At 47.0% G+C, this 11,532-nt stretch overlaps 1 protein-coding gene across 5 annotated transcripts in view; it reads right to left on the reverse strand.

Moving 5' to 3' along the window:
- Nucleotides 1–2,670: 2,670 nt before the first annotated feature.
- The window catches only part of LOC307245746 (myosin phosphatase Rho interacting protein), a 47,758-nt gene continuing 38,896 nt past the window's right edge, over nt 2,671–11,532 (reverse strand). For 3 of the 5 annotated variants that reach the window (XM_080021409.1, XM_080021405.1, XM_080021408.1), the window contains 8 exons: nt 9,909–10,056; nt 9,412–9,529; nt 8,103–8,262; nt 7,875–7,982; nt 7,031–7,117; nt 6,369–6,531; nt 6,045–6,130; nt 2,671–3,800 (listed from right to left, as the gene is read on the reverse strand). In XM_080021409.1, the coding sequence (XP_079877535.1) occupies nt 3,729–3,800; nt 6,045–6,130; nt 6,369–6,531; nt 7,031–7,117; nt 7,875–7,982; nt 8,103–8,262; nt 9,412–9,529; nt 9,909–10,056 (942 nt within the window). In that variant the 3' untranslated portion in view covers nt 2,671–3,728. Of the gene's footprint in view, nt 3,801–5,509; nt 5,592–6,044; nt 6,131–6,368; nt 6,532–7,030; nt 7,118–7,874; nt 7,983–8,102; nt 8,263–9,411; nt 9,530–9,908; nt 10,057–11,532 lie in introns of all 5 variants that reach the window. The other 2 variants (XM_080021406.1, XM_080021407.1) reach the window with 2 other exon arrangements.

The following is an 11,532-nucleotide window of genomic DNA, read 5'->3' on the forward strand; positions in this document are numbered from 1 at the left end:
CTGACGTGTGAAGCATTATGGGATATGCTGGGATTATTATCAACAAACACTTTTCATTTGTTTAAGTTAATTTTTTTCTTTTTTCTTTTTTTTTTTGGTTTATTTGTCATATTGGGTTGAACTTCGTGTCATGTCTGACACATTTCACCCAAACACTGTTTATCACCAGGAAGAGGATCCTGAACAAAGTCGTTTCAGGCCGAGGCCATTTGGGTGACGGCCGCCGACACAGAATATTGGCATGTTTCAATAACTGCCCCTCTCTCCCCCCCCTCTCTCTTTCTCCCTTTCTCCCCCCTTTATCTCCCCCCCTCTCTCTTTCTCCCTTTCTCCCCCCTTTATCTCCCCCTCTCTCTCCCCCCCTCTCTTTACCCCCCCCTCTCTCTCTCTCTCCTCTCTCCCTCCCCCCTCTCTCCCCCTCTCTTTCTCCTCCCCTCTCTCTCCCCTCTCCCCCTCTCTCCCTCCCCCTCTCTCTCCCCCTCTCTAGCTCATCCCCTCACACCCCCTCTCTCACCCCTCTCTCTCACTCTCTGAACAGGTGTAGATCTACATGTGGTAATGAATGTACTGTGTTGCTGTCTGAGAGGGAAGGGCAGAACACACTGACATGACAGGTCCCACTCACCATTCACAACTCGTGACTCACCCACTCACCACTCACCCACTCATGACTCACCTACTCACCCACTCACCACTCAACACTCACCCACCACCACTACCCCCGCCACTCGTCACTCACCACTCACCCACTCACCATTCACTCACTCACCCACTCACCCACTCACCACTCACCCAGCACCATTCACCACTCACTACTCACCCACTCACTACTCACCCCTCACCCATTCACCACTCACCACTCACCCACTCACCCACTAACCACTCACCCCTCAACCACTCACCCACCACCACTCCCCACTCACCACTCACCCACTCATCACTCACCCATTCACCACTCACCACTCACCTACTCACCTCTCACCACTCACCACCCACCACTCACCCACTCACCACTCACCACTCACCCCTCAACCACCCACCACTCACCTACTCACCACTCACCCACTCACCACTCACCCACTAACCACCCACCACTCACCCACTCACCACTCACCACTCACCACCCACCACTCACCCACTAACCACTCACCCCTCAACCACCCACCACTCACCTACTCACCTACTCACCACCCACCACTCACCTACTCACCACCCACCACTCACCCACTCACCACTCACCCACTTACCACTCACCCACTCACCCACTCACCACCCACCACTCACCCACTCACCACTCACCCCTCAACCACTCACCCCTCAACCACTCACCACTCACCACTCACCCACTCACCCCTCACCACTCACCACTCACCCACTCACCACTCACCTACTCACCACTCACCACCCACCACTCACCCACTAACCATTCACTACTCACCACTCACCACTCACCCACCACTCACCCACTAACCATTCACTACTCACCACCCACCACTCACCCCTCTCCCCTCACCCACTCAGCACTCACCACTACAAGGTTGTAATGATAGTGACGTGGTGATGATTTGAAACAAGTACTTTTGGAGGGGGCATTTCTGACAAAAGCACTATTCACTGGTTAAACGTTGAAACACAAGACAAGGGTTCATTCTGTTAGTCGTAGACCTGAAATGAATGTGATATATTTATATCAGATTCATATTTTACGGGTGAAAATTCCATTGTTTACAATTCCAGCAATTTTATAGTTTTCTTTAAAACAGGGTCTACAAAACAAGTCGAACATATCCGTTTTTTAAAAATTGTGTAATTATTATTGTGTAATGAATTATTGCGTAATTGTCGTTTTGAAATGAATATGACTAATAATCCATATTTTGTATTCATTGGTTTTAATTTAATTATTATACATTATACATAACATGATTTAACTTTTAGACACTTTTGTCCAAAGTGACTAACGGTAAGTAAATTGGATTGTTTTTATTATATTTCTATTAATACTAATACCTGTATTATCATTATTATTATATTATTATAATTTTATAATATTAATTATAATTGTTGATTAATTATATTTTTATGAATATCAATTGTAATATGAGTAATAATAATAATAATATATTTATATTGAAATTTGATATTAAATTATGTTATAAAATCAAAGATATATTTATTATTGCTCTAGTTGGGAGGCTTGTTAGTCACCTTTTTCCACGGCACTTTGGACCCTTTAGAAACCATCGATGTTGTAAATTGTCTCAGTAGTCAGAGTAGAACGAATAGAATCGATGAAATAACGTGATTCGTTTCGACATTTCCCGATCAATATTTCATAATAGTGTTAAAAAAAAAAAAAAAAGGATGGGTAATATCCTGAGCACTTTCCACTCTGAGTTTAACACCACTGCTGCTACTTCTGGGAGAGACATGGTCATGATGTGAACCAAAATACTAATCCCAGATGATCTTAGTATCCGTTTAATGCATTCTGTTTTAAGGAAACGAACGGCCCCGGGTCCCAACCGCTTCCTTTTAATGCAAGTCACTTTGGACAAAAGCCTCTGCTAAATGATATAATGCAATGTATCGTCAAGACAGATTTAATCCATCAAATAATACCATCTAAAATAGTAACAGCAACATAGAATGTTAAGAAGTAACGAGAGACAGGGTGCAAAAATATTTATTGCTAATAAACCTGTAGTCAGTTGGTGTACATTTGCCGTATATTTACAATAGAGTACAGTGGACTTGGAATGTTGAGGCAAAAATCCCCCCCAAAAAAAACTTTCAATAAATACAAAGGGGACTGCCACTGAGCGGGACTACAAACATAACCAACCCCAACAACTCCAACACAGCTGGACCAATGATTGCAGCAAGAGAAAAAACAAACAGACAAACAAACAAACAAAAAGATATTCTCATATATATATTCATATAATAGGTCATCCCATCAACACGCATTAAAGCAGTCACCTTTCCACGGGCAATCTTTTCAAAAAAGAAAAAAGAAAAATAAAAAAAACACGACGCCTGCGAACAGCCCCGATGTTATTGGGCGTTCAGAAGCGACATCCAGCGCGGCGCGAGCCCGCCCGCGTAGTGAGAGTGGGCGGGCCCTTCTTCTTCTTCTTCTTCTTCTTCCTCCTTTTCCTTTCGCTCCCGCAGCTGAACGCGCCGCGGGGAGCTTCGATTATGTGCGTACTGGCCACACCCAGCGCAATGTGCCAACCTGGGTGGGGCCCAAACCGGCTCCCGCGGCCAGTTCTGCATTATTAAATAGTCGACGTGTAGTCGTTGCCTTTAGCCGTCACACATAACACTTTGGCTAGCAAACAATCTACGCGGTTAAAACAGTAGCTTACACAGTTATGGTTTTATTGTAATGCATGGTAGATGCTTAATTAAAAACAGTACAGAGTATTTACAATAAGACATGGCAACAGAACAAATAAACCATAGCAAAAAAAAAAAAATAAGTCATTAAGTCACAGTAACTGAAGTGCATGGGATGCAGACTCTATAGACAAAAATTCAAACTTCATCCCATGATTTCTCTAGAATAATACAAGTTGTGAGTTTTTTTTTCTCTTCTTTCTTTCTTGACCAGTGTGTAGTGTTTCTAAATAAGCAATGACAGCTAAAATAATATATTGGGGGGGGGGGGGCAGCGGCGTCTACGCATGCGATGCGGCGCGGTTGGCGGGGGCGACGCGTCGCCGTCAGAACTCCTTAGTGTCTTTGTTCTCAAACAGGTGCAGCCTCTGCTCGGCGGTCAGCCCTTCCTTCAGGCTCTGCGGAGTCAAAACCAGAGGGAACAGAAGCGTTAAAGAGGAAAGGATATGGCCCCCCTCAGCAGTGACTCTCACTTGACTTCACGTGGAGGACCCTCAATTAGATACGCCTTGGTCCACAGAATGCATTTGATATGCTTCAGTCTCTGGTAGCCCCAATGTGAGAACCTGGTTGCCCCAATGTGAGAACCTGGTAGCCCCAATGTGAGAACCTGGTAGCCCCAATGTGAGAACCTGGTAGTCACAATGTGAGAACCTGGTAGCCTCAATGTGAGAACCTGGTAGCCCCAATGTGAGAACCTGGTAGCCCCAATGTGAGAACCTGGTAGTCACAATGTGAGAACCTGGTAGCCCCAATGTGAGAACCTGGTAGCCCCAATGTGAGAACCTGGTAGTCACAATGTGAGAACCTGGTAGCCTCAATGTGAGAACCTGGTAGCCCTAATGTGAGAACCTGGTAGCCCTAATGTGAGAACCTGGTAGCCCCAATGTGAGAACCTGGTAGTCACAATGTGAGAACCTGGTAGTCACAATGTGAGAACCTGGTAGCCCCAATGTGAGAACCTGGTAGTCACAATGTGAGAACCTGGTAGCCTCAATGTGAGAACCTGGTAGCCCTAATGTGAGAACCTGGTAGCCCTAATGTGAGAACCTAGTAGCCCCAATGTGAGAACCTGGTAGCCCCAATGTGAGAACCTGGTAGTCACAATGTGAGAACCTGGTAGCCCCAATGTGAGAACCTGGTAGCCCCAATGTGAGAACCTGGTAGTCACAATGTGAGAACCTGGTAGCCCCGATCTGAGAACCTGGTAGTCACAATGTGAGAACCTGGTAGCCCCAATCTGAGAACCTGGTAGTCACAATGTGAGAACCTGGTAGCCTCAATGTGAGAACCTGGTAGCCTCAATGTGAGAACCTGGTAGCCTCAATGTGAGAACCTGGTAGCCTCAATGTGAGAACCTGGTAGCCTCAATGTGAGAACCTGGTAGCCTCAATGTGAGAACCTGGTAGCCTCAATGTGAGAACCTGGTAGCCTCAATGTGAGAACCTGGTAGCCTCAATGTGAGAACCTGGTAGCCCCAATGTGAGAACCCGGTGGCCCCAATCTGAGAGGATTTGTATTTTTAGATACAACTTTTGGATACAAGTTGCGGAAAGAGCAGAGAAACTAGAATTAAAACAGTCATTACTCGACATTCTCTAACGGCTCTCTAACCGTTTACAGATTCATGGTTTTGCTTGTGACCCCCTGAAAAGCTCCTGAAGGCCTCTGGGGGGGGGGCCCCCCTGAGTCCACGTTGAGAGCCACTGCTTTAGGAGGCCGTGAAAGTCAGCCCACCCCAAACTCTTGGCCAAGCCGCCACAATCTGTCGTGGACGTTTTAAAAGCGCAGAGTTTGACTTGGGCCCTCGTCCCTCGCGGACCAAACCCGAACAACGTGGTGGCGGGGCACACCACCCGCCAGCAACACACCACACCACACCACACCACACCAAACCCAGTCTTTTAAGCATTCTTTATCTCTGACACCATGCATGTGTGGGGGTGGGTGGGGACAAAGGGTGCGTACTGATGTGAGATAGCGCCACTGGTGGGCAGCTCCACTCTGGTGGTGGTGGTGGTGGTGGTGTTATGGGGGTGGGGGTGGGGGGTGAGGCAGACAGGCTGTGGGTGACACCGGCGGGTTTCGTGCGTCTGGTTCAGTTTACCTACAGGAGAGGGGGTGGGGGTTGGGATGCCTAAGCATTCCTTGCGTCCCTAACTGTCCCAGGATAAGTCACGACTCACACACTGGGGACAGAAGCGGAAGGAGGGGGAGGGGGGAGGGGCAGATACACCAGCAAGTGTGTGTTAGACCACGTCATTCTTTCCTTGTTCAGTAATTCCAAAATGACGAAGAGTGCGGTGTGTACGGCTACACGAGATGAAAAGGGAGAAGGACAAATAACTTAATGTTGCCTTTTGACAAATAAAGTTTTTTTTTGTTTTTTAATGTTACTCGCAATACCCCGACTGACCAGCAGATGGCAGGAGCGTGGCACTTAAAGCCACTTGTTGCTCATCTTGTATTTTTGGAGACCTCTGCTGATAAAACGCCTCGAGCTCACGCAAGGTCGTTTGTCTCGTTCAACGACCGTTTAGTTCAATGGGAAATACAAAACTAAGAGCTTTATTTCTTTCTAGAGTCTGAGACCGGAAAACAGTCGTCCCCCCCCCCACCCCCCCGAGAGCCGAGACACCGACCTTTGACCTCATGGTTCGCTCTGAGCGTTTAGCTGCAGCGGCCGCCATCTTGAGGATGTCCGGGTTGCTTTTGGACTTCATGATATCTGGGGGAAGGAGGAGAAAATAAAATAAAATCTTCAACGGTAAGGAATGAGGGGGGAAGTCCTTGTAAGGTTGTTACATTTTATTCTAAAACGATAAATAAAATGAAAAAGAGCCCTGGCAGACGGTGACTGAAGCCAAGGCTGAAAACAGACCGGGGCCTGATCTCCGAAGATCCCAAATGATTTTTGAAGCCCCTTGCGTGCCCCGAAGTGAGCCGGTGCGCTTGGAAGATCGTACCGTATCCCCCTCTCTCCACCTCCTCCGGAGAAGGCTCCCCGAGCGCCTCGTGGGCCAGCTGCAGCTGGTCCCGGAGCCGCCCCAGGTCCCGCTCCGCCTTGGCCTTGACGATGCTCAGCTCCGTGTAGATGTCCTTGTACTTGTCCGTGGCGTACTTCTTATCCTGCGCACGGACACAGAAAGGGGGTTTTCCACCGTTACTGGCGTCCACGTTGGGCTGCTGTGTCTGTCTAACAAACTTAACGAAATGAAAGGTAAAAAGCATGTTCTTGCTTTTGTCCACAGTGACCAACTAATGTCACTGAAAACGAGTCGCAATGCGTTAGAGCAGTGGTTCTCAAACTTTTTTATTATTATTATTATTTTTATTTTTTATTTTTAAAGTAGTGTAAGATTTTTTTCGGCTGAGTACCCCCTCCAGTGGTATTAGGATGAAAAAAAAAATTAACACAAATAATGTGCTTTTTAAACCTTATATAGAACCAATATATTTTTTTTAACGTATTTTGACCAAGTACCCCCTGCAGTACCCCTAGGGGTACAAGTACCCACATTTAAGAAACTCTGCTTTAGAGGGTACCTCAAGTGTGTGTGTGTGTGTGTGTGTGTGTGTGTGTGTGTGTGTGTGTGTTCGGGAAGTTCCCCCGACAGAGCGCCCTTACCCTTTGAGCGGACTGGAGTTCGTCTTTGAGGGAGTTGATTTCCTGCTTCAGGTACTGAACCTCTGACTCCTTCACCCGCAGCATCACCTGGATCACACAGCCCAGGTCATCTCTCAGCCCACCTTACACCCACGACAAGTTGTAACGGTGCAGTGTGTGCAGGCTCGTGAGCGCAAGCTGCCCAATTTCATAAAATCCCTCGAATTGACGCTGATAGTAGTTATTATTTGCACCATACACATGATACCCACGTCAGTTATAATAACCTTTATTTTTATAGCACCTTTGACACACAACATATATTGTAACTCATAATACTTATGTAAAAATCATTCTCAAAATAATCCTCCAAGTTAGTCCAATAATAACCTCCAAGCGTTTGACCATGTTATCAGTAGCACAAACTCAAAGAACTAAAGCGTCTTTGTTTGTATCTGTGCGTGTATCTGGATGTTCCAATATGAATCGAAATCGGAACAGCGGAACAGACTTGGCAGAAGTGGAATATAATATCCTTAAGCATGTTTTAATCAGTGGATAATCCCATGAAAATAAAAATCTTTGTGTTTCCGTTACCTTAAAATGAGCTTATATCTAATAGGGAGGGTCCTCTTCTACGCAGCGCGCCATGTTGCACCGCCATGTTTCTACGGTAGCCCAGAACGGACAAATCAAACACTGGCTCTAGAGAGGGCCTTTTGCATTTTTTTCCCAGCCACCATAGGTTCTCCTACACGCGCGGAAGGGCGGGGTGGGTGAGGGAAGGGGGATTCAGTTGGTTGCAATCTGCAACCTCACCGCTAGATGCCGCTAAAGCTCATAAAATGGTCTTAAAGCGGCGCACCTCTAACTCGTACAGCTCTTTGCCCTGGATCGTGACACCGGTGTCTCCATCCTCACTGACCATGGAGCGCATTTTGGTGATCTCTTCTGCAAGGCGGTTGTTCAGCTCCTGGAAGTAGAAGTAGGAAAAGCTTAGCCTGTGTGTGTTTGTGTTTAGGGGGTCCAGGCTTGCCAGGGATCCATGTCCTGGTGTGTGTGTGTGTGTGTGTGTGTGTGTGTGTGTGTGTACCTGGTTGTGTGCATTGAGCTCCTGGTTCTCCCTCTGACACTGCCGGAGGGCCTGCCTCTCAGCCTCCAGAGCCTGGGCCAAGTGAGCGTTCTCCAGGCACTTCTGGGAATACTGCTCGGACAGCACCTCAATCTCCCGGTGGAAGGAACACAGCTCCTCCCTGGAACGCAAGCAGCCATACAGCACGGCCTCACCCTTTTAGATGTAGGGTACTGATACTGCTGCAAAACCTTAAATACATAACAGCCTAGCTGAGCAGAGCTCCCTTGGAGCGCAGCGGTTTCCCCTTGGCCAAAAGTGGAATTGATAACCGTCAGTGCTTGAGAATGATCATTATACTCCCTTTTGAAGTTCAGGTTTTCAGCAGGACTTCTCTTTTTATTCTTTAGAAGCTACAGCAGCAACAGTATTTCTCTTCCTAATATTGGGATCATGTATGTCATCTGCATCACTTCCACTGTGGCAGTATGTCTTTCTCTTGCCAGATGTTGAGAATGTGGTTGAATCTGAGATGTTGGTTTAAAAGGGTTTCACTGTGTTACCGTTTTGTTAATGTTTTTTTTATTAAAAGCTACAATTCCAATGAGAGTATCAGGCAAAAGTTAATATTTTACCACAAAGAAACCCCAAATAACTAAAATGCAACTGGAACTGCACCTGCCCTTCTCTCACAGATCCCCCATCACCTAGACTACAGTTTGCCTGTAGCCTAGTCGTGGCCCAATGCCCCCCTCCCCCTTTCCTTTGGGCCAAGTTTCACAAACTGATCAATGAATAAGTCGGCACGGCTTTTGGCTAACCTTGTCGTCGACCTCTAAATATTGCTGAATAGCCTCATCACGCCTATCACAATCCCATCTGTCAGGTCATAACACCTGCAGCGCCACGAGCGATGGCGGGGGTGATGTGTTGGAGCACGCAGGCGAGAGTGAAAACACAAAGCGCCGGCCCACAAGTTCCAACCAGTCGCCTGGGAACTGCGGCACAAAGAACCGCCCAAATATTAGCACTTGTGTAAAAGAGCCACCATTAATCACTCTTTAGATCGAGTGCAGGAAATGTGGAGTCGAGAATACTCGACTCAGGCTCCTTTAAGAAAAAAAAAAAAGAAAAAAAGACAATAAATGTTTGAGATGATGGACTGGGTGTGAATGCGCACTGAGCATGTTTCTTTTAGGGAGAGAGAGAGAGAGCTAATGGGAGCCACCGAGCAGAAGCCCTCCTCCTTAAGAGAGCTGAACATCGATGTCTGAGAGATCTGGAAGCAGAACCCGGAGGTGGGTGGGAAACGGCGTGAGAGGAAGCTTACTCGTGCTGCCTGCGAATCTCCTCTATGTCGGCGTTCTCGGCGTTGTTGCTGGCCTTGCGAGCCTTGTCCAGCTCCTTCTCCAGCTCCGATCGATGGGCGTTCTTCATCGCCTCGATCGCTGCGGCAGCACAAACGGCGTTCATTCGTGGGGAAATCTCAATCTTCCATATTCGCTCAGATCATTTTGCGGTGGATAGGATTCAGTACAGTAGCAGAGAATCTGTTTGTGAAAACAGTAACCCCCCCTAATTGAATGAGTCCTTATGATCAGTGAGATCTGACAGGGAAAAAAAAAGACATCTCAAGCACTGGTGTGAACCTGTGCTTTAAATGAGACAACATGCATGGCCGAAATGTCACCAGGTTGATTCCACATTTAAGCTCCACACAGTTTAACGAAGCCAGCCCATGTAGTGACTGGCCATATTGAAATCCTGTCCCCTCTTGGGAGGGTTTAAGGTCTCATACTGAAAAGTTGGCCCGTCACCGCGACCGACCTGCTATGGTAGCCGCCGTCTCCTCCGCCAGCAGCCTCTCCTTCTCCTCCTGGAGGTTTTCCAGCTCCCTCTGGTGCTTCCGCTGGAGCTCGTCGATAACCTTCTGGTGGGAGTCCTCCATCGCGGCGAAGCCCCTCTCACAGGTGGCCTACGAGAGACAGAAGGAGGGCGACGGAGGGACAAATGTGAGCTTGCAGGGGTGGACTTGTCTGGGGGCCGAGAGGTTCTCCTGAACACCCCCCACGCACACACACACTCAGCATGAGCTAGAGCTCATCATTTCAATAACAGCAAGGAATTGCGAGCTATAGCCCACGCAAGCAAAATGAGCCTGCGTGATTACAAAATAGGGTTAAGAGAAATGACTGTGTACACAATATGATGAAGGAGCTGCGGAGAAGGTTTCCTCATTGCCAGTGCAAAAGACAGGGCTTTCCTATGTAAACATCGTTGTCACACACTTAACATATAGACCGCTAATAGCTAATGAAATGGTCTAGATTTCTACATGTAGTGCAAATTATAAACAGATGAGCTGAATCTGATGGCAAGAAGAATTCAGCGAATTTTACAAGACAAAGATCAGTAAAATGCCTCTTAATGGCAAGCCTTTGACCTTGTCAAATGAGGTCAAGTAAGTAGTTGCACCTTTGAGGGTTAGGAGAAAGGGTGGGGAAGAGGGTAATCCTGATCACAACTATTTTAAATTCTGCTACTATATAATCAAGCTCCAGTTCATGTTTCCACAAGAGGGGATTTGAATGGCCTTCCGGCCAGCTCAGCCCTGCTCCTGGGCCGGTTTCCGTCCCCTATTCACAATCGCTAATCTGAGTACTCGGGCCGCGGTGCAGCTATGGCCTGCATTCTGTCGCTCTCTCCCTGTCTAGGAGTGCTGCAGCAGCCAAATAGTAGACATGTCAGCCTAGTCTGTTTTCACAGGGATCAAGGCTACGAGAGCGCAAAAGCAGTACAGGACCTAACTCAGAGACCAGAGCAAGCCAACAGTCTCCCACTGGGCTAATGGGGGCTTTCTGTTCCGACATCCCAGCCAGCAGCCCCTGCACTTTGTTTAGATACATATTAGGCTCCATGTCTGTCTATGTGTTTACATGCTTCTATCTGGTTTATCAAGGGGGTTGTACATCTAAACTATTTAGGAAGCCTATGCAGACTGATGAGAAAATAAATTGCAGTGTTAGACACTTAAGCTAAATGTTATGCAAATGATTACCCACATACTCTAGACTGCACTATAGAAAACAAACACTGTTCAAAGCGTTTGAAAAGATTGACCTTGCACAGGCTAACATGGATGAGATCAGCTACTAATGGTACAAAACTCTATTAATATGCACAGAAGAGGAATAATGAAAAAATATTCTGGTGTTCAAATGTTAAACAGTATTACGCAGAGCCAGGAGGAGGAGAATTAGTACACTGGTTAGCAGAAACAGCTAAAGGAAAAGAGATCAGACCCATAAACTATAAAATCTTGTCACAACTTATCCAAAATGACAAAAAAGCATACAGTCAGCAACAGTCTGGCAAAGGGTGAACTCTTGGCCCTTAGCCCACTATTGCCAGAGCTGTATGAAAAAGGGTTATATTAAAGAGGCACATTTGA

The sequence above is a fragment of the Zeus faber genome (genome assembly GCF_960531495.2).
Source record: "Zeus faber genome assembly, chromosome: 20".
Taxonomy (NCBI): Eukaryota; Metazoa; Chordata; class Actinopteri; order Zeiformes; family Zeidae; genus Zeus; species Zeus faber.